Raw genomic sequence first — 27,584 nt, forward strand, 5'->3', positions numbered from 1 at the left:
CACAAAAAACGTGGTGCTTTTAGGTAGCGTGTGGATAATGATGTTAGAGAGCTAAGCCTGGGAATGAATATAAAGGACATTAGCCCATCTATCTGCTAATCCCTAATTATCATCCCCAGGCTGCTGGTATTTTCCCCTGGTTCGGGGTGGTTTTGGGGTTTTTTTTTTAACCTGAAAATCACTTCCTAGTCATAGATACAATATTCTCAATATTTCAGCATCAGGCTCTAACAAGTTTATTGGTTTAATCCTCTCTTCATAACTAACTTCAACCTCCTGAAAAAGGAAGATAGTAGAGCGGCACTCCTGTAATCACCACCATCTCAGATTGTCCTAGCAAACATTAGGTCAGAACAGCAATGTTCGCAAAACTCAGCTACCATCATCATAGCTACAACATAGCTACGTACAGTGTAGCTCTCCTGGTTCCCTCAAAAAAAAAATTGGCATCTGTAGTGTTTACAGAGCAAAACAGTTAACAAACCTAACAAAATGGAACCAGTCTACAATGAGATTACTATCAATAAATATTATCAATTCACAGTAGGACTCTAAAGTTGCTTTGTCCCCGACTAACTTCTCTACACCTCCTTTCTTCTCTTAGCACTGAGCACTCTGTCAAGTTCGATGTGGGTAGTTAGTGAAAAGGTCTTCCATAGGTTTGGGTGGGACTGTTCCCTCCACTTTCCTTTCCATCTAAAGCTGAAAAAAGTAAAGTGAGTAAAACTAAAACAAACAGAAGGAACAAGATGCATCGACATAAGATATGTATCAATTAACAAATACTGACTGTGTATTACGTGCAGGTATGCAAATCAGCAGGATGGAAGAATGGCTGGAGTAGAGTTGGTATACTGTGCTCACTCTGGAAAACCTCTTCCACTCTATATATACAGCCATGAAAGATGACCGTAAAAGAGAAATCCAAAAGACAAAGCTGAGATCAAATAAAAGATAAACATCTCCACAGAAAGGAAATGATGCTCAAAGTGCTCCCTAGTGGAAGACTGGGTTCATCCTGTAAGTTGGAGTTGGGCTCATGGTTTTGTTAGAACACTGTGGCTGAAAAGCTTAATAGTAACCACTAAAAGAACAGAAATACAATCTATGGCTTCCAATCAAAAGAGGAGGAAAAAAGGAAGGAAATGCAGAAAACTAGGAATCTTAACAGAAGGGGAAAAAAAGCAGCAAAATAAAAGATTCAGAAAACATAAAATTCAGACAGTAGAAATAAATCTACTTATTCAAATGGTTCATCGCACATATTAAAAGTCAAATATTAACAGAGTGAAGGAAAAGGAAGTATTAATAGGGATAAGAGAGACACCACATAACATTAAAAGGAATAATCCACCAAGAACATTTAACATGCAAGAACTTGAATGTTCCTAATACCATAACCTCAAAAATATATCTAGTAAAAACTGACCCTTTGAGAAAATGTCAACTCCAATGAGAAATTTAATACACTTCTATCAGAAACTGATAGTTCAAGCAGACAAAGTATCAGTAAAGATAGAAACTTTGAAAAGGAACATTAACAAGCTTAGTCTAACAAATAAATATATAGAAACCTGTCCCCCAACTGGGGTGTCACAGGTTTTAAGGCATAAAGCACATTCTGACTCCTAGACTTAACAGATAAATAAAATTTCCTTCAAATTATAAGAATAAACATAAGGTTGCCAACTTTTCATCTTGCCTCGATTTAGAAAAAGCAACAAACTAGAACTACCAATATTTCATTAAAAGATAAATTTCAAATTTATAAAGTAGAAAAGACAAATCTAAATAAAAAAATTTTCTCCCTAACCCACAGACTGTGAAAACTTTCTTAGAAACTGGCACCAACACAGTACTTAGTTTGATATTTCTCAACTTTTATTTGATCTCAGAAAAACAATCATACAGTTTTTTCATTTAATATCAAGTCCTTGATATAACAGTCTCTTTGTTTTCCATGAGAAAACAAAAAACTACAAGAGGTTGATTTACCTGTAATTATTCAATTAAGAGGTGACAGAGAGAGAGAGGGAGACAAAACCTCTCCAGGCCTCTATTCTTATCATATCACACTTGCCATGGGTCCAATTCAATCAACAAATACTTCCTGAATGCCCAGAGTTAAGTATTACAGGAAATAAACTGCACTATAAAATACACTGGGGAGGGAGGGGAGACGAATGGTGGCACCACCTGAGGGGGTTTCTACATACTTGGGAATGCTGCCCCTAATCATGAGCCACAGCTACAGAAAACTGTGCCATCTACCCCTTAGGAAGCCTGAGGAAGAAAGAAGAGCTGATACAATGCACACATCTCAAGTAGTGTACCATCTACTTGTAAAAACAAAGGATAGGGCTTCCCTGGTGGAGCAGTGGTTGAGAGTCCGCCTGCCGATGCAGGGGACACGGGTTCGTGCCCCGGTCCGGGAAGATCCCACATGCCGCGGAGCGGCTGAGCCCGTGAGCCACGGCCGCTGAGCCTGCGCGTCCAGAGCCTGTGCTCCGCAACGGGAGAGGCCGCAATGGTGAGAGGCCCGCGTACCGCCAAAAAAAAAAAAAAAAAAGGATATACACAGGAAAACAAATAAAAAATAAAACACTAAACTAGCTGCCAAGATGAGTGCTATAACCAAAAATTACTAAGAGAAGGCAGAATTCATTTTGCACTGGAAGAGTCAGTGAGGGCCAGGGCTTCAGGGGAGTCAGGATTTTGAAATGGGCCTTGAAGGGTGTTGAGACTCATCATCTCAAAAAAGGTGGCATCGGGCTTCCCTGGTGGCGCAGTGGTTGAGAGTCTGCCTGCCGATGCAGGGGACGCAGGTTCGTGCCCCCGTCCGGGAGGATCCCACATGCTGCGGAGCGACTGGGCCCGTGAGCCATGGCCGCTGGGCCTGCGCGTCCGGAGCCTGTGCTCCGCAACGGGAGAGGCCACAGCAGTGAGAGGCCCGCATACTGGAAAAAAAAAAAAAAAAAAAAAAAAAGGTGGCATCATCCCGGTGAAAACATTTATAAATATTTATCTAGGAAACAAAAAAAAATGGCTCTTACACAACTAAAAAAGCTACAGTTCTCCAGAACACCTCGAGAAGCCAAGAAGATTCTAAGATTTTAAATTATTTTTTTTACATATCATCTACACAGTCGATAGTGCTAGAGCAGTCTGCTAGGCAAAATACAACTGCAAAAATAAACTATATACCGCCTTCCTGTGATCAACTATATTCAATATCCTGTAATAAACCATAATGGAATAGGATATGAAAAAGAACATAACGTATGTAACTGAATCACTTTGCTGTACACCAAAAACTAACACAACATTGTAAATCATACTTCAGTAAAAAATTAAATTAAGTTAAATTAAATTTTAAAAATAAAAAAAGAGAAGAGACAGGACAAGAGAATACAACAGCAAGGCTGTCATCTACAAGCCAAGAAGCAGGCTTTCACCAGAAACCGACCATTATGGCACCCTAATCTCAGACTTCCAGCCTCCAGAATTGTGAAAAGTAAAATACCAGTTTATGGTATTTTGTTACAGCAACCCAAGCAGACTAAGACAACAGGTATGGAGAACCAGTGTATCCAGAATAAACAGAAATAATTTTCTTGTGTAGGACTTCTAGTTAAACATGAGTCATCTTCACCACCTCCTACAACCCCCCTAAAACGACAAGTGAATTTTAAAGTTACAAGGACAAAGAAAAAGAGAGAAGGCTAGAGCACTCAAGCAAGAGATGCCAACAAAATTTTTGGAAGCTGGAAACATATAGAGCAAGTGGCAAATGACTTAGCAGACAAGAGAAAACTGAAACCTAAAGTCTACAGGGCGGGCAAAGAGGAACAGACCAACTGTTCCAACAAAATTTCCTGGAATGATAGGAGCTTCCAGAATAAAGGTACCTACCAAGTGTTTGGGGCCCAAAATACAATGAATGAGAAAATGACCTACTACATAAAGGCACATCAAGATGAAATTTCTCAGCACCATGGACTGAGGAAAGACTCTCAAAGCGCTTTTTCTTTGGGGGGGTGGGGGGGAGGTGGAGGGAGGAAGGTAGGTCAAGTTAAAAGGATCAGGAGTCAAAATGGCACTGAACTCCTTAAAAGAAATACTGGAAGCTATGTGACAATGTAATGCCTTCAAAATTTTGAAGAAAAATTATTCCCAACCAGAAATTTTATACCTAGCAAATAACAATAAAGACAAAAACTAAATTTGCTTTCAACTAAATAAAAAAAATGACACACTAAAGACAGAAAAGGGATAAGCTTTTAAAAGAACTTTTAAAACTATCAAAACTAGATCCGAAATTCCTTAAAACGTCACCAAAACTGTTAACTAAGTTAGAAACAAAAACAAAAAAACTTCCACTCTCCTGCCTTTTGGGATACAGAAAGTATGTAGACTCACTTGTCCAACAGACCTCACAGCGGTGACTGTCATTTCATCTACAAAACTGATAGAAAAGTAAACATACCACTTGTGTTTAAAACGTATACGTGCAACTTTAAACATCTTTAAATATTCTAAAGATTACTGAATGTCCACAAAGACAGAGCTTGGGATGAGGGAGAAGAGCAAGTACAGAGCAAAGACCAAAAGCAAATAAAGAAAAGGAAACAAAAAACCCCTAGGGAGAAAAATTTCTTTTAAAAAACTAAGGTAAGCTCTATTGGGCTTGTGAAGGAATTACTTGCACACTCTCCCTGAAACCAGCAAGTCTAAAGGGCCTTGACCCTCCTTCTTCAAGCTCTCTTAGTAGTGTCTCAAGTTACTGGCTTGGCCATAGTCTATAACGTAGACAAGCCAGAAAACCTCTAACCACAGCAATCAGAACTTAAAAGCCTGACCTTTAAACTAAATCAAGATTTTTGATCTGAAATACCAAGAAAGGATTGAGTCCCTCAACACATCCAATAAATAATTTAGACCATAAATTCACTTCTGTGACGGCAAAGTTTACTTACACATTGAACAAACAGGGTACTGTAGCATACAATATGCTTAGTACAAAGCCTGGCACAAAACATTAGTGGCTCCTGCTATTACTGGCGTTACCATTTCTGACTGAATGAAAGAAAAGGAGGTGCTGAGTGCTAAGTAGGAACTGGTGAAAAAGGAATTTGGGGAACCAGAGCTATTATGGGTGGGCAGTACCACTTTGGATGAAGACAGCAAAGAGTGACTCCAAATAGCTACCGTTATACCCCATTAAAAACCACTGAGAGACATCTGAAACAGACCTCATAACTAACACATAAGACCAACTAGACGTAACTGAAGTTCATGGATAAAACTGTACTTCTTAGCTCATGGGTACTGCAAAAATAATGTGAATTCATAGCATCTATTAAAATTCTGGTTATCTAAACCTTTCCAAATTACATTTAGAATTACCTCTATCCTTCCCAGTTATATATCAAATATCTACAGAAAGTGTAATAAAGATACTATGGCCCAGTGGACACTTTCTCTTTTGACTTCCTCCAGAACTTCTCATCAATTCTACTCAATTTAGCAATTAATCATTTACTGCTTCATCTCCATACTGCTATCCTACTTTTCAACATTTCTACTTTACTTTCCTAACTACACAGTAAGCTCCTTAAGGATGTAACCATGACTTTTTGCACATCCGGGTATTAGTACATTACAGGTACTTCACAGATTGACTAAAGATACTAGAATATCATACAAAGAAGAGACTAACTGTTCACAACCCTTCTCAGCCAAACGACACACAAAGGATGGAAACAATTTAGTGTCACTATGGTAATGATTCTAATGGGTCCCCAGTCCACGATCTCACACCCTAGCATGTCCAGATGGAGACTGCAACAAAGGCTTATCAATAGGAGCCAGCATACTGGCTTCAGAAATGAACAGTCCTAGTTTCAACACTCAACTGAGCATGGAGACTGTCACTTTACGGTCCTCATTCCTCCACCAAACCCCAGGCAAGAGGAAGAAAAGACACATGATGATGGGCCTGTCCTCTGCAAACAGATCAAATTTTAAAGCAATAAAAAAAAAATTTATTCATGTAGGCACAACAGTTAATGTACTGCTTTTAAAGGCTGGAGCACAGTCCTTTACTGCGACATTTTGTTTTTATCTACAAATGTTTAAAACTTCAGTTCACATAACAGTAACCCATGAGCCTCAGCAGCAGACCCTGTTAACGGGCCTTAATAACTAAGGACCCCGTGCTTAGAGACCTACCACTCCACAGCTGTGCAGCCTGGGAGCCACGCTCAATTGCCTTCACCTCAAATTGCCTCTGCAACAGTGCTGCCAGGCTGCTAAATGAGATGATGTTTGGAAAACGTCGTGCTTCATATATAGTAAGGAGTAACAATGCTAAAAATGTTTAAAATGAGCAAACCGCGTAATTTTCCAGATCAGCCTCTAAACATTATATAATCCTAATCCAGAAAGTTACACTCCTCAATTCCCATAGAGGGGTCTCCACAAAACAAGGACTTCAGCTTTTATCAGTGCTCCGTACGGTCACATAAAGAAAACTTCGGTGTTGACTATAAAACTCACCATCCGTTGGGCTTTCTTAGTAGCCCTAAATATAAAAAAGATTCACTAAAAATGTATCTCAGAGCATGATTAAGAAAAAGTTTCTCTCTGATATAACATGATAAGCAGTTAATTTTTCAGCCATTGCTTTTTGTCTTGGCTTGCAGAAAGTCTAAAATATGATTCAACTTAAACTGACACTTCACTGACACTTCCTACCATCTTTACCGTCTAGAAATTCTTCTTACCATCTAGAAATCCCTCTTACCATCTAGAAATCCACTCTCTTCCTTGCTTTGAGTATTAGTCCTAGGAAGGCCCTCAGAAACTGTCCAATCCCAATCTTCATTTTATAATGACAACAAAGCATCTTTTGACTAGAAACAGACAAAACAACAAAAGGTATTGCATGTACAAAATAAATACAGGGTCTTTTTCACATTCACACAAAAGATGCTGCAATTTCATCACATATTCCATTTAATAAAAACTGCAAAACACTAAGAAAAATGACACATGACTAGTATCACTTTAAAACTGACCACAAACAATACACCACCTTAGGCAAAGCTATGAAATAATAAGGCCTATTTCTAACAAACTTTACATGCAAATACATATCATCTTCATATTAACAATACTGGTAAGCTACACATTTATGTCAACAATAATGACCTGCCCAAAAGATTTTTAGAACTCTCCTTTGGAACTGCCTGTAAGGTTTCTTTTATATATATTTTTTTGGTGGTACGCAGGCCTCTCACTGTTGTGGCCTCTCCCATTGCGGAGCACAGGCTCCGGTCACGCAGGCCCAGCGGCCATGGCTCACAGGCCCAGCCGCTCGGCAGCATGTGGGATCCTCCCGGACCCGGGCACGAACCCGTGTCCCCTGCATCGGCAGGCGGACTCTCAACCACTGCGCCACCAGGGAAGCCCTGTAAGGTTTCTTTTAAACGCCAGTATCTAGCCAGTAGCTAGTACAATGCCTCGCACATAGTAGGTATGCAAATGATTATTAAAATAAATAGATTCTGCAGCAAAACCTAGTCATTTCAAGACAGATGTGTCTCTGGAAATAGAAAACATTCAGTCCTAAAGCTGACTAATCAAATGGATGATGAAGCCAAGTACCTCCTGTCCAAAGAAAATTCTGTTTCGCAGGGAATACACCCTGTGTCTGAGCAGAGACATAGTGAAGAACTAATCACTGGCTCACATTTCAATCTTTTAAGTCTCAGAACATAGCAAATGTTTCACATTTCCTAAATAATGCACCCAAACAACCACCTGACTGTATGAGTAATACTAGTGATGTCAAAGAAACACATTTACATTGGCTCCCCTTATGATTCTGACCTGGATGCGTCTGGAGGGGGCTCTGTGATATTAAGCTGTTGAACTGCCCAGTACAATACTTCTGTCTGGAAATATTATGTCCATTAATAGTTACTACTGCCACAAAATGCATTATGTCCAGTGCCATAAATATCAAGTCTTCACTGTTTCTATTTTCAAATACACAGTATCAATCTTTTCTAAAACTTTCATGGTACCCAAATCTCCTTCTGAACTATTATACCTTACTGTTAGTTTATCACCTTTTTTAATGGTCGTGACAGTTAAAAAAAGAAATCCATAAATTCTTTTTTTTTTTTTTAATATTTATTTATTTGGCTGTGCCGGGTCTTAGTTGCAGCACGAGGGATCTTTCTTTTTTTTTTTTTTTTTTTTTTTTCAGTTGAGGCATGCGGGATCTAGTTTCCTGATGACCAGGGATGGAAACTGGGCCCCCTGCATTCGGAGCACAGAGTCTTAACCACTGGACCACCAGGGAAGTTCCTCCATAAATTCTTTGGCACTCCTCCCATCAAGAGGTGGAGTATAATTATCCTCCCTTGAATATGGGCCTTATGATTTGCTTCTTGAGAAAAGATCGAGGCTGAAGAAACACTGCATGACTTCTAAGACTATGTCAGGAAAAGGCATTCCAGCCTGGCTCTCTGCCTCTTGGGACACATACCTTTAAACTTTGAGCTACCTGGTAAGTAGTCTAGCTACCTCGAAGACTCCATTCTGCAGAGACCACACAGAGGTAGAGATGCCTGAGAAACCTCAGCTGTTCCAGATCCCAACTGTTTGAATCTCCTAGATGACTCCAGCTACCATCTCACGGCAACTGCATAAATCTAGATAAGAACCACCTAGCTGAGTACTGTCAATCGACAGAAGTAATAATAAATGATTACTGTTTTACACCATTAAGTTTGGAATGATTGATTACACAGCAATTAAAAACCAGAATGATGATCAAAGGAAATCTCAGCATTTTCTTTGGTCCTAGTTCCACTGATATATGAATAAAAGCCTCATTTATGGTTCATCTCTGATATCTTCCTTACCCATTTCCTTTAACTGGGCCAAGTTTAAAAACCAAAACTCTATATTACCTACACCTTAATATGTTTATTTCCTTAAATGTTTATTTCACGTATCTTATTTACAAATCTACTTAACCTTAGACTCATCTGAATAGTAAATCTTTGCTCAAATAAAAGCCAATCTTTATGTAGCATCAATAGAAAACCTATCTTCCATATAGTCTAGTAACTAATACAACACTGACAGGCCAACTCTCCTGTCAATCACCCAGGTAACATATACTGATAGAATGTTCTCATTTCCTCATCCCTGCAGTTGAGAGACCACATAAGGAAACAAAAGCTGACAAGGCCAAAACCTTCATCAGCCACTGATCTTTTATTAAAAGTCTCCAAAAATCCTTGCAAGTTTAACAAGTGCACAACCCGAGCTATCACTTTCACATCCTTTGAAGTCAAGCTGGTGCTAATCACAGGATGTTATCTGACAACAAAATGTAATCCAATGCAAAACATGTGCAAAGTGAAACTTCAAATCTCACAAAAATCCAAGATTCCCTGAGGTCTAGGAAAAGCAACACTGAGAAATTCATTAAAACACACAATGCTGACAAACGAAAATTAAAAGTTCATAAAAATTGAAAACAATGACACAACTGTGCTTTGAAATAGAATGACTTTAGTATTTCAATAATTAAGTGTGGCCCCTGGAAAAACTACAAATATTTTTGTAAAAATGACTCCATGACTAAATTCAAATGAAGCCAAATACAATGTGTAGGCCTTGACTGAATTCTGGTTTGAAAAAACCCAGCTATTGCGTAGACATTTTAAAAACAAGTGGAGAAAAGTAATGGTATTAAGGAACTCTTGTTAATTTTCTGAAGTGATAATGGTGGTTGTACAGAAGAAGGTCCATATTCTTAGGCAATGCAAGCCCATGTATTTAAAGATTAAAAAAGCATCATGGAGCTTCCCTGGTGGCGCAGTGATTGAGAGTCCGCCTGCCGATGCAGGGGACGCGGGTTCGTGCCCCGGTCCGGGAGGATCCCACGTGCCGCAGAGCGGCTGGGCCCGTGGGCCATGGCCACTGGGCCTGCGCGTCCGGAGCCTGTGCTCCGCGACGGGAGAGGCCACAGCACTGAGAGGCCCGCATACCACAAAAAAAAAAAAAAAAAGCATCATGATGACTGCAACTTTTAAACAGCTCAACAAAGTCATTTATATATACATGCATATTTTGCAAATTTGGCAAAAACAATTACCAAAATAACAATTACTGAATGGAGAAGGTGGATAACCAAATAACTCAGTGTTCATTCTTTCAATTTTTCTGCAATGTCTGAAGATGTTTACAATAGAATGTTGGATGGGAAAAGAATATCAACCTCACCAAAATTACATACACACATACAGAGTCAAGGATCACCATTTAAGGAAGGTCTCCTACATGAAATATGGCGGGTGGGGGGGAGGTCAGGTGAAATATTGTGGTATCTTTCAATGTTACTGGAATAGTACATTCCAAAAAAAAAAAAATCCATACACTTAATTCATTCCTTATTCCAGAGATTGGAATACAGTTCTAAGAACTAATTTTTATTAAAATATAGTACTTTATTTTGCTTACTTTTGAAGTTCAGATTAATTTAATAAACATATGTACTAACATATGTCAAGTACTAGGAATGCAAAGACCACAATGAGCCTGTCTTCAAAGAGGTCACCTCTCAGCTCCCCCCGAATGGCACTCACAGGCTCAAACTGAAGGAAGGACCTGCAGGAGTGGCCCTGCAGGATAATGAGAATATTTAAGAAACCATTTAGGGATAATACAAAGAACAGTTAATTCAGTGGGCTTTCCCATAATTTCTAACTGATTACATTTTTAATAGGAATACATTTCGACAGATGTAACATTTGGAAATTAAACACCACACATTTCAAAAGAAGTGTTTCATAACTATGAACACACAAAAAGCATGTCACTAGAATGTAAGCTCCTCAAAGGCAGGAATTTTTGCCTCTTTAGTTCACTGATACAGCCCAAGTATCTTGCCCAAAACAAGCCCTCAATAAATATCTGTTGACTGATAATGAATGAATGAATGAATGAAACGAAGTGGAATTTCTTTTAATGTCCATTTATATTCAAGTTATGGTGAAAATTCTGGTCAATTTACTAGGAGGAAAAAAAGTATTTAAATTTTATCACAATGTTGTTGACAAGCTATCGTCTCCCTGCGTGAACTCTGAATATAAAACGGAAATGATAAATTTTTGTCCAAAACCCAAAAGGCTTTCATCACACAACATTCCTTTGAGGCATGGCTGTGAACAAATATTCTGTAAGTTCAAGTAGGAAATTATGCCCATATATCTACTTGATCCTAATGGCTTTGTTCAATATCAAAGTTCAAAATAACTTTTTAAAATAATTATTTGTAGAATCGTCCCTCAATTAGTTTTACACAAAGAATTACGCTCCCTGTAAGAAGTCTCTAGAGGGAAAAAAGGGGGGAAAAAAAAAAACTTTAGTGAAATTAAATCAGTATTCTTTATTCAATGCTTTTCACATTCCTGCTTTAGGTGAATAGCTAACTAAATTCAAACACTTTCCTAGGGATTTACTCTTTTTCTATTATTAAAATAATATAGGGACTTCCCTGGTGGTGCAGTCGTTGGTCCGCCTGCCGGTGCGGAGGACACAGGTTCGAGCCCTGGTGCGGGAGGATCCCACGTGCCTCGGAGCAACTAGGCCCGTGTGCCACAACTGCTGAGCCTGCGCTCTGGAGCCTGCGACCCACAACTACTGAAGCCCGCGCGTCTAGAGCCCATGCTCCGCAACGGGAGAGGCCACCGCAGTGGGAGGTCTGCGCACCGTGGTGGGGAGTGGCCCCTGCTCGCTGCAGCTGGAGGGCGCCCCGCGCACAGCGATGAGGACCAAACGCAGCCAAAAATAAATAAATAAAAATAAAATAAAATGTGAACTAACCTGAACTTGAAAAAAAAATAATGATAATATATACTCACATAAAAGTATATAAAATACTAAAACATATTAAGAGACATCAAAAGCAATCACTCAACCCAGAAACAAGCGCACTGTCATCACTTCTTATGAAACTTTTATCTTTAACCTGGTTAAGACCATGAACTGTTTTTTACACAGATAAATGGAGTCTTTTTATCTCAGTGATATTATTGGTCTGTTTACAGGATTTGCACTGTTTTCCCAACAGCAATAAGGCATTTGAACTGAACCATCCATCCAAGCTTGTCTGTCTTCATTAACACTAACAAACATCAACAACTTGGCTGAATAGAGGTTTAAAGATGCTATTTGTAGCCATGAGATCAAGCAACTGGCCTAAACTAGGATGGAATGCATACCCTTTATTGCACTGGTTCAGTTACTCTAAGTCTAATCCATTAAATTAACTAGTCACAGCCAATATATGACATAACACAACAGATTTATTTTATCATGATAATACCAAGCTCATTACTGAAGATAGTTAAGAGGGTATTCTTTTTTACAAGAGAACTATTCAACTGATTTGAGACCCTATGTAGTTACTCTGAGCATTCTCTCACCTTAGGGTCTTCTCACATGCTGTTCCTTCTGCCTAGAAAGCTCTTCTAGTCCTCCGGGCCCTGCCCTACATCACACATCTTCCCCACCAGCTCCTCAGCCTGGTCCTCCTTTTAAACATTTCAGAATCCTGGTCCTCCTTTTAAACATTACTTCTTCCAATAAGCTGTTCCTTCTTTGCAAGACTGGGGTATGTGCCTCTGGTGAAGAATCCTTTACTTCCTCTTTCCCTATGTTCATTATCACACTGCTCTGTAATGGTCTGTCTTTCCCACAGACTAAGCTCTACCATCATACACCGAAGACTAGAACCAACATGCAGCAGAAGCCCCACAAAATGTGCTTAACTAAAGGATGAGATACTATTTAATGGCATACACACTGTGTGTACATATTACTATTTTTTTTTCAAATGTGCGTTTCTTTAATTTTAAAAAATATACACAGGAGAAGCAATGTGTTTTACATAGGAATATACACATTAACAAGGCACTTCTTATAGTTTTCCAAAACTCTATTATATCAGTCTGAGATTTATAAATTAAATATATCAGAACCTTTTAAGTTAAAATGATATCCTTGAAACTACTGGACATACTAGACTTTTCTCAAGATCAAATGAACAGAGAATGGGAATATGGTTTGTGTCAAGTAAGGTTTATTGTTAGCTTTATTGCCTATAGTCTATAAGATTATAGACTTTACTGTGCCTTTGCAAACAGGATAAAAAAACTTTACTGTGCCTTTGCAAACAGGATACATTTCTTAAAAAAAATTGATCAAAGTTTTCCATACAAATAGCTCTATATGATAGATTGTTTTTTTATTTGGCCACGACTTGCGGCATGCAAGATCTGTTCCCCAACCAGGAATAGAACCCGTGCCCCCTGCAGTGGAAGTGCAGAGTCTTAACCACTGGATAGCCAGGGAAGCCCCCATATTCATATTTAATTGCATGTGTGTGTATATATACACACACACACACACACACACACTAACAGGTGTGTGTGTGTGTGTAGATATATATATATATATATATATATATATATATATATACACTAACAGGTGTGTGTGTGTAGATGTATATATACTAACAGGTGTGTGTGTATCAGAAAAACAAGTTACTTCCCATGCCCATTCCAAGAAGAAAAGGAAAAACAATAAAGCTGAAATAATGCAGAGTCTAGTCTTTGCCACTTCACTAATCATCTGGGCACTCCAGCCCTCAATTTCCTAAGCTGTAAAACATGAAAATCCTAAAATCCTCCTTGATGTAAAATTTTGAACATCTCAAAAATGACTTTCTACTCAGGAAAGTCAAGTAGACTTCCGGTCTAGTCAAGTCGAAAGGTAACATCAATTATTACAGTCTACCATATAGCACGATAATGGGTATCCTGAGCACTCGACAGTAGGAGGACTGCCGAAACAGCCTCCCAAAAGAGAAGAGTCCCAACCCACTACCAACCAAAGATGAGCAAACACTCCCAAGCCCAGGAGGTGAGGTGATAAGCTGTCAATGTGCTTTTGCTTTATCACACATTATTTCAAATAAGCTTTTGCTACCCGGAACCTTCCCCCATTAAATTTATATGGAAAGCATAATGAAAAGATAACATAATTATACTAAATTCATTTGTGCCAAATCAAATACATGAGCCCTACCAGTTAAAAAATTCACAAAAACAAAACACGGAAGAGTTGGGCTGGTTTTGAAGAGCTCCCCTCCAGTTAAACAAACAAGGTATTCAGAGTTTAGAATGTCCACTGCTTCTAGATACCCATTAGAATGAGTACAAAAGAATAGAAGAGCAGGTCTGAGGCAGGAATAAAAATCAAACCTTAGAATGGCAAAGCTGACTAACATATATTAAATACAACTCATAAAACAGTATCTATAGGCCTACAGTCACACAGATTCAGAGCTGAGATGAACTTTCAGACGTCACATATACCCCCTCATCTTACAAATGAGTAAACTAAAACTAAGACTCACTGCAAGGAAATGACTTGCCCAAGGTTACATGACTGATTAGTAGAAGGACCAAGTCTCCTGACTCCAAATCTAGTATTTTTCCAGTTCTCAGAACTCCTTCTCCATCAGGGCCTGCCTATGGTACACAAATTCTTTCAGGTACGCAGTAACACTCTTAAACTCTGTAAGAACTGTAATACTGGATAATGAATGTCAATATCACAAAACAAACCTGAAGACAGATTAAAATGTATTATAAAATTTAAAGGATTAAGCAGATACATCTAAATTCAGAAAACACATTTTTGAGTATTTCATCTCACCTTGGGGTCTTAAATCCAATATGAAATTCTATATCCATTAAAACAGACCTATCACATGAATGTCTAGAACCATAAATAATCTTAAAATATTTATCGGCAGTGCACTACATGAAATTTTCATTTTAAACGACGACAGTAACAATGAAAGAGTCAGAGAACACTTGGTCTCATTTTTAAGTGTCTCTGTGCTCCAACACTACTCTCCTGGTAGCATTCAAGGCAGCCATAGGGTCAATCCCAGCCTGTGCAGGCATGAATAGAAAGGAGCACAGACTACCCACATAAGCTCTTCAAGTATCCCCTCCTCCTTGCCAATTCCCAATATCGTCTCTTCCAAAACTAAGTCAAAGCATTAGGACGAAGCAACTTGTTTTCACACCCCAACAGGCCATTATCCTCTTGTGTTTTTACCCCCAGACAGATCTTTTGCAAACGAAAAGCAAAGGAACAGAAAAAACCCCGCCACTGTCTATATGTAAACTGTTCTTAAACAATGCAAGAGTTCTGGACTATTATTAAAACTCTGATTATCAATATCAGATACAGACATCTACGATGAACCTCTAGTTGCTACCAGCATCTTCAATGCCTATAAATGAAAATTCATTAGACTCAAGAGAATGGAAGTAAGAGGATGCACCAGTCCCCACACCCTGAAACCTTGTCTTCAAAGCTCTTTGCAAGCACCAGGTTGAATCATCAGGTCCTTCTTCCCTGTGACTTACAGTCTCTATTAGCACTTAATTCTTTATTTTCATGTGTCTCCCCATTAAACTGAAAGCTCCGTGAGGGCAGAAACCATCATCTTTGCATCCCAATGTATATAACTTAGTTAGCAAACTACTCATTGAGTAAAAGAGTAAAATTTATTTCCCACTTTACCTGTTTATTTCTTCCATTGATTCTTTTACTTAAACAAAATTTAAGTAAAAGAAACCATGGGCAACCGTAGACTCACAGTCCTTTCTCCCTCTGAGCCATTCTACGATACAAAAACCCTCTTCCCTACCACAATTCTAAGAGCACAGAAATTGGAGCAGAAAAATCCTAAACGATCTGGTCCAATTCTTTCATTTTACAAGTGAGAGTCATATCATTTATTTATATCATTTATTCATGGTCACATGGCCAATTAGTATCAGACACACACAGAAAAAAAAATCCCCAACCAAATTTCCTCCAATTTATATCCCATTACCATCATATCAAAGACAGACAGACTGCCTACTATATATCCCATCAATTCAAAATCATCTAAGAATACCAAGTTTTCTTTAAATTTGTGTCTTCTAATCTATGTTATCTTACCAGAAAAAAAAAACAATTTTCAAAAGCGCATATAGAGAAAATCTACCTTCCCATCTCTAGTATTTTGACAAGGATGTGAAAAATACTTGGCACAATCAAGATATTACCACTGGGGAAAGCTGGGTTATGAGTACACGGGACCTCTCTGCATCATTTTTGCAACTACTTGTGAGTCTGCAATTATTTCAAAGTAAAAAGTTTAAAAAATAAATAAACATGGCCCACCTACCGGATACCACTCCCTGGGCCCACTAAGTCTGTCACCTCACTCTTCCCCAAACTTTCCCAATGAGCTAGAAAAAGTTCCAACTACTTCTCAACCCAAGTTCCAGGAAGGGTTGGTGCAGCCACCCCAGGCCTAGCACAATGTCTGAGAAGCACACAAACATTTACTGAACAAAGGAAACTAACCTAACACTGTGCTCAAACTCTGTGCAGGCAACACATGGCAAATATTTACACAGGTCAAACTCGACTACCTCTTTCACCAGTCTTTCATAGTTTGCTACTGGTCTGTGGATCGGCATCACTCCCCCAGCTAAGACTGTAAGCCTATGAGCACTGACATCTGTTTTTAAAAAGCTATCCTCTCAGTGTCTTATAGTTCTGGGACAGACCTAATATTTATGTAAATTAATTCGAATTTTTAAAATTTCATTTGTAAAAACAGAAAAGCAAACAAAAATAAATTACTCTAGCCTCAAAGGGCAGGAAAATACCCCATTCTCAAACAGACAGCCTCAGAACCTATAGCCTGAGGGGAAAAAGATGGCTGGGGGCAGTGAGGAACTGGCAAGCTTGGCCCTATTTGCTGTCATCACTTAATTTTAAAACAAAGAAATGTGGGTGAGAGCCTTTTATACAGGGGTCCTCACGCTTTTTTGTTCCTGATGACGGTGGTCTGTTTAGACACTGTGAGAAGCACTATTTTAAATCCAAGAACCTCTTAATCCGAAAAGGCTACCACAATAAATGTTTTTACTACAATTTGGTTAGGTTATGTTACTCTTTTAAAACTTCAACACTATTGCCAGAAAGACTTTCCATTTCAAAAAAAAAAGGTTTTAAACATATCATGCTCAAAAACAAAAACCCCTCAAGAATGTCCTAGAATTCACCAAAGAAAAGACTGAATCTTCATGCCAACTGAAGAAGCTTTTTACATTTCCAAAGAGACTTCTGAGCAGTCAAGCGCCCTGGAGAAGGAAAGCAAAAGACCAACTGGCCTAAAGTCCCCGCCACTCAACAGAGTTTTTTGAAACCAGAAACATTCTGGATGGTATGGGGTGCCTGCTAACCACATACTGCCGCCTGTCTCTGGATGCAAGTGTTGTACTTATTTTTTGGTATCTTTCGGCTCTCAGAAGTGGCAGAAAGATGAGCAACTGCCAACAAAATCAGCCCCCACGTCATCTCTGACCTGCAGACCATGGGTTGCCAACCTCCCCAAGAGAAGACACCCGTTCCTGGTTCTGCATCCCCCCAGCAGTGACAGAAACCTAACAGAGAATCAGTCGGAACATGTGGCACCAATTTGTATCCATCCCTGCTGGCAACTGCAGGAAGCAAAGAAAAAGCAGTTCCTATACTTCCCCAAACAACAACCAGAGAAAGCAAAGGTACACTGTCCACAGCATCCAAGGACTCCCTCCTTCTCATTATTCTTTATCTATAATGATCAGAACACCTGATAAGCAGAAAAATGCAATCACTTACGGAAAACACCGACTTGTCAGAGATGAAGTTTAAATATCACTAGAAACAGAAGCATACTAAGAGAATTTTAAACTAGATTTGCACACAAGAAAAATCACCTGTCTGGTGCTTCCTTTAAAGTTTCCATATGCAGATGATGACACACAGCACCAACTGGACTAGTTCAAATTCCCTTTGGACAGGAAACAAAGTCACTCCCACAACCTAAGAAAAGAGATGATGAACTGCACAAGCCCACATACCCCTCTCCTCAAAGCTTTTCTTATAAAACCCTGCTTTCATCATTTAGACATCAAAATAACCCTATATTGTCTCTGCTTCTTTGACTTTCTTCATCAAGTTAACTTCCACATCTCAAATTTGGCTTTTTCTTAAAGCGTACAAAACCCATCCTCCTTGACTTTTCAGGTCACAGAGCAGGCTGTCCCAGGAAAAAACACTCAGATGAACCTCCACCAGGCCTCTAACAGGGTCTTGGAGCCGCTCATGCAAAGCCCATCTCTGGAGTTTCAAATAGTCTGTGAGGAAAACCTGGTATCTGAGTTCACAAAAAGAGCTAGAACACCTTACGGTCTGAATTTTGGAACAGCAGATTCATGCTGGAGCAGAGCCAATTTCTTGAAATGGTAGGTTCTCAACCCTGTTTTTTCTGTACTACAAAAAATGGGGCCTGAACTGATGAGAATGGAAATAAAATTCTATTGATTCAGTGCTTCTATTGATTCAGTGCTTCCTAGACTGGACACTGTCGTAATCTTTATAACTAGCAATCTAGACTACCACTATTACTACTGAAATTTCAAAACATAATCTCTTTATATATATACCAGTACTTTAATTAACATGAAAATTTGCTATCGAGAAAAATGTACTTTTTAAAATTTTGAGTAGCTTTTTCCTATGAAAAATAACATAACATTTTAGAGTCAAGAAAAATTTCAAAATACATAAAATTATATCCAGCATGATCACAACTATATTAAAAAAAAAAAATCCATGTATAGGAAAAAAGCGACCAGAAAGTCACCAAAACATTACCAGTGATGGCAACCTTGCTAGACTTTATAACTTGATCTTTGTTTTCCAGATCTTCTATAAGAATGTTTTTTATAGCAAGGAATTTTTAAAAAATAAAAACTAAGAAATAGCCAGAAACTTGAAAACAACCCAAATTCCCATCAGCTAGAAAACAGATTACAAAACTGTATTATATCCAAACAATGAAATACTACTACCACAAACACAAAAGAAGAAAAACTGCTACACGTGCTAAGGAAGACACCAAACACATGATTCCATTTGCATGAAATTCTAAAAAAGGCAAAATTACAGTGAGAGAAAGAAGAATAACTGTTTTCAGGGGCATGATGGGGGGAAGGGACTTTTGGGCACAAAGGAGCACAAGGGAATTTTTGAGGGTCATGAAAATGTTCTATATCTTGATTGTGGTAATAGTTACACAACTGTATACATCTGTCAAAACTCATCAAACTGTACACTTAAAAATGGGTGAATTTTACTGTATGTAAATTATACTTCAATAAAGCTAAGTTACAAAATACATAAGGAGAGAGAAAGTTGAAAACATTTTATTAAAGTGAATGATACAACTGGAAACTGAACAAATAACATTACTTTTGCTGTTTGGGTAAAACAAACTGTATTTTTATTTACATGTGAAATGACATTAATTTTTAACTCTTCATTCAATATCCTGACAAAAATGAGCATGTCACAAACCACAGTTATCTAAGAATTTACCATATTTCTCACTTTGAAGGGGTTTATTAGCGCTACTGTGATCTATCAAGAAAATAATGTAAAATATGACCCCACTAGAGAATAATTTCTAATAGCCAAGTTCAATTTACCAGTAGTCTTACCTCTATATTAACTTAGAAGAATGCTGCAAATTTTTCACGACTTATTCTTATTCCTCAATGTGCCCCACAGAAAATCACTTAATTTCAAGAATCTTGTCTTTCCATCATTACATAACCATTATTACAAGCGACTTGTTGATAAAATGCTATCACACTGGAGATTAAGAAATGACAGCATCAGTCAACCTGTAAGGAACATTAAGATTTCCAGTGTGATGCTGCCTGTCCTTCTAAGGCTATTATCCAAACAAATTTTCTCTTACTCTTAAGAATGTTAAATTTTGTTAACATGTTAAAACTCAGTTTTATTATGTAAAATTTCAAAACTGTCAGTCATCAAAAATAAGCATTTATGTGACAACAGGAAAATCTAAACAGATTGAACTTTGAGATTAAGGTAATTTTTTTTAAGTTTTCATCTTTGAGATACATAACGAAGGTACATCAATTAAATGATCTGAGGAAAAGGAATAAATAGGGAAGAAGCTTGAAACCAGACTGGTCACGAGTAGATAACTGTTGAAACTGGGTAATAACTCTTGTACATAGAGTTAATACACTATACCATCCTCTCTACTTTTGTAAATGCTTTAAATTTTCCATAATGAAAAGCTTTAAAATAATTTTCACAGTAAAACTTAAAAATCAATTATAAAAACAAATCAACATTTCATAATTATAGTGACCCAGGAGGGCAGACTGTTGTCATTTGCTCAGAATGCCAAGGTGTCAAAATGAGAGAAACACAGACTATAATTGGAGTTTGTTTTCTTAACTAGAAGTACAGTCGTCCCTCTGTCTCCGAGGGGCATGGGTTCCAGGAGCCCCCGCGGATACCAAAATCCTCGGTTGCTTAAGTCCCTTTATAAAATAACCAGTACAATGAATAGTCTGCACTCAGTATCTGCAGATGTGAAACCCGTGGATACCAAGGGCCGAGTATATGTATGATAAAAAACGGGGCAAAAAGACATGAGTACATCCTCCTGCAATATAAAATCACTCCCCTCAATACACCCTGCAAGATCTACTTAAGCGTAATTTGACACAGTCTTCAGTGATTAAACTTTCCTTTAGAGACTATTTCCTAAATAACCTAATTGTTAAGGGAAAAATCCTGACCCTTCTAAAGTTCATCCCATTATTCCTAGTTATATTCCTATGTACTATGTAATTTCCTTCCCAAGTGTCTGTTTACTCCTAAACCTACAATTTAGTCACTGATTTCTTGATTTATAAAACTGATCTTCCCTTGTTTGTTTTTTCAATTTTTGGTTTGGCTATTTCATACCCTGTCTTTAATCTTACTTTCCTTAAACAACTTAATCATCTTAGTGAAGCTTGCCTGTACCTTCCCAATAAAGTCACTCTAGCATTGTTGTTTCTAGGTAACAATCTCAACAATCAAATAGATTTCCCACTGGTTTGGTGACGTGATGCTCTATTCCACCCTAATACTTGTGTTTTTTGGTGCAGCACAATTAAACTTTAGGCAGCTTTCAACTATTATAACCTCTACCCACCACAACTTTTGTTCATTCGGCTCCACGTAATCCCTGGCCTATTTTCTGGCTCCTACTGAGTGGAGGAGGATACGCTTGAGTCTTTAAAACCCAACAGTTCCTAATAAAAATAAGGAGCGATCAGACTTCACTGGTGGCGCAGTGGTTAAGAATCCGCCTGCCAATGCAGGGGACCTGGGTTCGAGCTCTGGTCCAGGAAGATCCCACATGCCATGGAGCAACTAAGCCCATGTGCCACAACTACTGAGCCTGCACTCTAGAGTCCGCGAGCCTCAAATACTGAGCCCACGTGCCACAACTACTGAAGCTCAAGCGCTTAGAGCCCACAACGAGAAGCCACCGCAATGAGAAGCCCTCGCACGGCAACGAAGAGTAGCCCGCGCTCGCCGCAATTAGAGAAAGCCCAAGTGCAGCAACAAAGACCCAACGCAGCCATAAATAAATTACTTAAGGAAAAAAAAAGGAGCACTCACTAAATGCCATGCCTTGTGCAAAAAAGCACTTTCTGTGTCAACGCTGCCCAACAGAATTTGCAGTGATCATGGCACTGTTCTGTATCTGCGCTGTCCAATCGGTGCCACTACCTACATGTGGGTACAGAGCACTTGAAATGTGGCCACTGCTACCATGGAACTGACTTGTTAATTTTATTTCATTTTAATTAATTTCCATTTAAGTAAGTCACGTTTTGAGACTAACTTACATTGCTTGAATTTTTCCTCATGAATTTCCATTTAGTTTTACATCTATGTACATTCAAGATAATCTACGACAGACTTTCGCAACCTCAGCACAACTGACATTTTGGACAGGTCCATACTTTATTGTGGGGCCGTCCTGTGCATTGCAGGGTGTTTAGCAACATCTCTGGTCTCATCTCTCTACCCTCTAGAGACCAGTAACAATGCCCCAACGGGGACAATCAAAAAATGTCTCCAGGGGCTTCCCTGGTGGCACAGTGGTTGAGAGCCCACCTGCCAATGCAGGGGACGCGGGTTCGTGCCCCGGTCCGGGAAGATCCCACATGCCACGGAGCTGCTGGGCCCGTGAGCCATGGCCGCTGAGCCTGCGCATCCGGAGCCTGTGCTCTGCAACGGGAGAGGCTGCAACAGTGAGAGGCCCACGTCCCAGAAAAAAAAAAAAAAAAGTCTCCCAACACAGCCAAATATCCCCTGGTGGGCAAAAACTGCCCCTAGTTGAGAATCGCTGATCTAAGAATAACGGTCTGGATTCTGCATTCAATGCTAAGGATATTCCAGGGCAATTTCTTTGAGTTCCTGCTTTTCTATTTGGAAACCAGACAACACATAAAAGCAGTAAAAATTAACCATCTCTTTATAATATTTCCCACAGAACCTACATTATAACATTGTGTTTTCCCACCCACTATCTCAACTATTCTTCACCAACTTTGAGGTGTGTACTATACCTGATTTAGAAAGTGAGGTGTGAGGGACTTCCCTGGTGGTCCAATGGGTAAGACTCCACACTCCCAATGCAGGGGGCCTGGGGTCGATCCCTGGTCAGAGAACTAGATCCCACACGCGTGCCGTGACTAAGAGTTCGCATGCCACAACTAAAGATCCCGTGTGCCGCAACTAAGATACGGTGCAGTCAAAATAAATATTAAAAAAAAAGAAAAGAAACTGAGGTATGAGGGGGTGGGGAGGAGGAGAGATAGGGAGTGAGGTTTTAAGTGGTTAAATGACTCGATTACCACAACACAGTTAATAATTAGCAGGGCTGAGACAAACCCAGATTTAGGAATTCCAAATTTCAAACCCCTGTCTACACTATCTTACTATGCAGCCTTACAGCATCTAAAGGGGGAGCTCCTTGGAGAAAAACCCTTTTGATGTGACAATCTCAACCAAGACTGTTTATGATCACACAGCACATTATAATGCCTAAAAGCAAAGCTCACAAGAAAATTCCACATACAGACCAAAAACGAGAACTGGTTTGCAAGGTAGCCACCTGCATCCCAAGGAGTAATTCAAGACAGGGACTAGTCACAGGGACACCATCACCTTAAAAGGCCTCTCTTAACCTAGTACTAGGAAAGGGTTAAGAGGGTCCACCCCAAGACAAAAGGCGTAAATCAATTTGGAGCCCAGGAGGGATGAGTTGAGGGGAAAGGGAAATCAAAACTCTAAGACAGGTAGGTGGCTGCTCAAAGGCTGGGATGCCTCAGAAAGCAGAGATTTTCCAGAGTACAGGCCATGTGGAACACTGAAAAGAGCCCTGGACTTTAAACATCAGAAGACCCATCATGTGGACCTCATCTGTCAATACCCTGGATAAACTCAGGGTCTGATTTTCCAGCTCATCAGTGAAAAAACTGGTCTACATGACTTCTTTGGCACTTTCCAGGGTTTGGTGAGCTGGCACTTCCAGCTCTCCCCTTAATCTCAATGCCTAGAACCTTGTTCTTGTTATGGTGTTTGCTATTTCTCAAGACAATGTTTTAAGCAAGAACATAGCACTAACTCTAGAAATTCACTAGAAAGAAAATCAAAATGTCACACAAGTATCTGAGCACTGAATGGTTTCAACTGCACACAATGAGTATTTGCTGAGGGCCAGCGCTCTGCACCAGGGACCTTGTAATCACTCTGGAAAGCTACAACCAACATCCTAGGCTCTCTGAATTCCTCTCCTCTGCCCTAGCCATCCCCACCTATATTCATCTACTGCATTATTTGGTCTCCCAGAGCCAATAATTAAAGATTTTAACCCAATATACAAAGACTATCACAGAAATAGCAAGTATGAAAACACAAAGAAAAAAAATCAGATACAAATGGGTTTTTTTTTTAAATGCTGAGTACACTTTAAATGTTTGAGCCATCACACTATTACACTAAATAAAATATATAACTTCTAACAGGATGTGGTTATTTTAAAAAGACAACTTATTTGTAGAAGAAAATATTGGTGTTTTGAGACCCCTAAGTTTTCTTTGACTGAGCAATTTATTTGTAGTACCATGCTGCCTGTCCAGTCTTACTGCTTTCCGGGTAAAGACTAAAGTCTACCTATTTATAGATCTTTCATCCCGAACTACCATTTATCATTTCACTTGTGACTATCATACATAGAAAATCAACCCATTGTAACACACTCTTTTCTATTACCAAAACTTACTTTAAACCTTGGTAGATTTTTACCTGAAGACAAAAATATTCTGGGCTTATTCTAGTAAGTTGTAAGGTTCCAGAAAACCAACCTCGTTTGGAAACATTTCCCTCAAGCAATGCAGCAATAGGTTGATCCTATTACTTTGCAACTAGGTATGCAAACATGAACTTTCTTCTGAAGGGGAGACACAGAACAGCTCCACCACAAGTCAACTACTTTTCAAAACTAAAAAAGCATGACTACCTCAAATGATACCTTCGTAAGTCTCAACAGACATTTTTACTGCTACTAGATAAAACTAGAGGTTCCTAAGATTTTACCTACAGCCCTCTCCTACTGTTCAAATATCTGCCACCTTGATGTACATTTTATGATCTCATCAGATCCACCTCTTTCATTTCTCATGAACTGAAAACTGAAGATGATCCAACTACTCTTAATATTGTATACCGACATTACAGAAATCAAAAACAAAGCTGATTACTTGTTTACACCAGGAATGGAGAAAGAAAAGGTAGCTTTAAAAAAGATACGTGTCAATTTCCAGACTAGCTGAAACAAAAGGAATGCTCAAAAATTATTCAAAGTGCCCAACAAAACTGCAAAATAGGTTTTGGCATGCACAGTAAATTGAGTAAGCTAGTCAGGATTCTTGGTATATGAAGTTAGGACTAATATAAAAAACATACCCTACTTCTCTCCTGGTGCAATTTTCTAAGTTACAAGACAAGTTGCACTACAAGCACTACCAACTCGGTTCTATGAATGACAGACAGTACGGCTATCCACACTACTAGCGTGGTTCTAAAATTTACAAAAAACCTTATGTGAAAGTCTTAACAAAAGATCTGTAATGAAACAAAATCGGAATAAGGATCGCATTACGAAATGTTAAAATAAATGACTTAAAACTTGTTTCAGTATTTAAAGGAACTACGTGACAATTCCAAATGATTACTATTTTCAGAAAGTATTCCCAAAGTTTTACAAACATGTTAAATGCTATATGGTTACAGCAAAGATTAGACAAATCCAAACCTAACGCCAGAAACCAAGCCTCCAGCTTCCCGGATTGAAAGGCTGTCCGCCCCACCTGAGGCGGTTAGATACTCCGAGACAGAGGCCAGTATCTTAGCAGCAAGTTAGGCCTCTTCCTCCCGACGGGAAGCGCATGACAAAAAGGGCATCATGCAATTTATGTCACCTGGTCACTTAGCAAAAATTATATCTAACTTCTAAACTTGGGCCCAGATGGCCTTCCCTATTTATAATGAATAGAGAGCAGCGAAAGTGTTGGGATAGAAAGAGACTTAAAATGTCCCCCTTTCTGACCCTGTAAACATTTAGGCCATCATTAGAGCTGAGTTCTAGATTCTAAGACTTGCTTTAATGGAGGCTTCCCTCAACCTCCTCGGAGTCTCTTTTGCAACAGTGAAGGAACTTTTCCTGCTTTATCTCAGTTCCCTGAGAACATGCGGCCCTGCAATTCAATATCCTAACCTGGCAGGGGACGATGGAGGAGGGAAGGAGAGGAATCCAGGGCCAAAACAGCCTTCTTATGAAAGGCAAAAAAAAAAAAAAAATCATAATTCCTCCTCCGCCCATAGCAAAACCCATCCCAGAAATTTTACAGCGTGTTAAGAAAAGCAGCACTGCGAACTGCAAACGTAAGAGTTTTCCTTTGACTTCACGCTCGGCTTTCAGCTGTCAAATTACAACTCAGGAAAACACTATCATTAGAATAAAAAAGGAAACAAAAAAGCTCGCACCACAGGGGCCGGGGAAGGAGCTGCGTGCACCATTCCGGGAGTAGCAGAGCCAAGGAAAGCTAATCCACTTCCCCACCCGCGCCCAAATTCATCCCCTCCCCGGAATGGCAAACCTCACTGCAGGGGCTCAAATTTAATAATAATAACAATAATCATGGCGCTTCCTCCCTCCCCCGCAGCCGCGATCCGCCGGGAATCAGCTTCTCCCCACCCTCCCCGCTCCCCCGGGATCTCCAGGCCCCGCAGGTCCGACCACCACACCGGACACAGCTCCCAGGGCCCCGGGCGAGCCCAGCCTAACCCGGGGCCCCTCGCCCGGCTTCTCCTCTTCCCTCTCTTTTTACCTCCACCATCCCCCATCCGCATTGTCTGTCTCAATTCAACTTTGACTAATATGGATTCCTCGAGCCTGGGCCGGGCGGTAATTACAGCTCCCCCCCACCGGGAGCCGGATTCCCCCTCCCATCTCCACCGAGTTCAACGCGGCTCCTTCGTGGAGGCGGAGGGGGGGGACGAGGGAGTGGAGGGTGCAGTGCGCTTTCCCGTCCACATCTCACTCGCCCCCGCGGCCCCGGGCCCCCGGGACCAGAAGTTTGCCCCGGAAGGGGCCTAGCCGGGTGCAGCGAGGACCCTCCCCCCACACCGCCGGACGGCGCGTAAACACCGGCGCCCGCCCCGGCGCGGCCCCGTGGGGGAGGGGAGGGCGGGGAGGCGCCCCTCCCCCAGCCCGCCGGCCCTATTACCTGTCATTGAGCTGGTCCTCGGTGCCCGGCAGCGGGTGAACCACGAAATGGATGGACGTCATGGTGCTTCCTTCTCGTCCTCCTCCTGAGCACGGCCCCCCCGCGCTCTGCTCCCCCCCCAACCCCTTCCCCTCCCCAAAACCCACAGCCGCCGCCGCCGCCCTCCAGTCCCCAAATGGAGAGAAGCAAATGCGCAGGGGCCGCCGCCGCCGCCGCCTCCCCGCCGGGCGTGTGTCCGCGGCGCGGCGGTCCGGCGGGGCGGGCAGGAGGGCGGATCAACACGCCGCCCGCTCCCCCGGCGACAGCGCGCAGGAGTGCGAGGCCGGCGGCCGGGAGCCGGGGCGCGCCGCCGCCAGCGGCAGCCGGGCGTCTGGAGAGGGACCGAGTGGGGAGGGACGAGTGGGACGGGCTGCGGGCTGCGGGGCCGGTGTAGTCCCGGTGGCGGACGGGGTCCGGACTAGGGAGGTGGGGAGGGAGATGAGCCCGCACCGCGCGTCACTGGCGAGAAGCCGCCGCCACCGCCAGCACCGCCGCCGCCATCTTCACTTCTGCCCCAGTTTCTCCGTCTCGCAAGCTCCGCTCCCGAGCGGCGGGGGAGGGGCGAACGGGAGGAGGAGGAGGGAGGAGACGGGCGGGCGGGGGCACGGCTGCGAGGGGGCGGGGCTCCGGGAAACGGGCGGTAAGGCCCTTTCG

General features: G+C 40.7%; 1 protein-coding gene across 8 annotated transcripts in view; it reads right to left on the bottom strand.

Moving 5' to 3' along the window:
• UBR5 (ubiquitin protein ligase E3 component n-recognin 5) overlaps positions 1-27,003 on the bottom strand; it is a 141,681-nt gene extending 114,678 nt beyond the window's left edge. For 6 of the 8 annotated variants that reach the window (XM_033843192.2, XM_033843191.2, XM_033843188.2 and 3 more), the window contains exon 1: positions 26,892-27,002. In XM_033843192.2, the coding sequence (XP_033699083.1) occupies positions 26,892-26,953 (62 nt within the window). In that variant the 5' untranslated portion in view covers positions 26,954-27,002. Of the gene's footprint in view, positions 1-26,891 lie in introns of all 8 variants that reach the window. The other 2 variants (XM_033843190.2, XM_033843194.2) reach the window with 1 other exon arrangement.
• Between the last annotated feature and the right edge of the window lie 581 nt (positions 27,004-27,584).

Source organism: Tursiops truncatus, chromosome 17 (genome assembly GCF_011762595.2).
Source record: "Tursiops truncatus isolate mTurTru1 chromosome 17, mTurTru1.mat.Y, whole genome shotgun sequence".
Lineage (NCBI taxonomy): Eukaryota > Metazoa > Chordata > Mammalia > Artiodactyla > Delphinidae > Tursiops > Tursiops truncatus.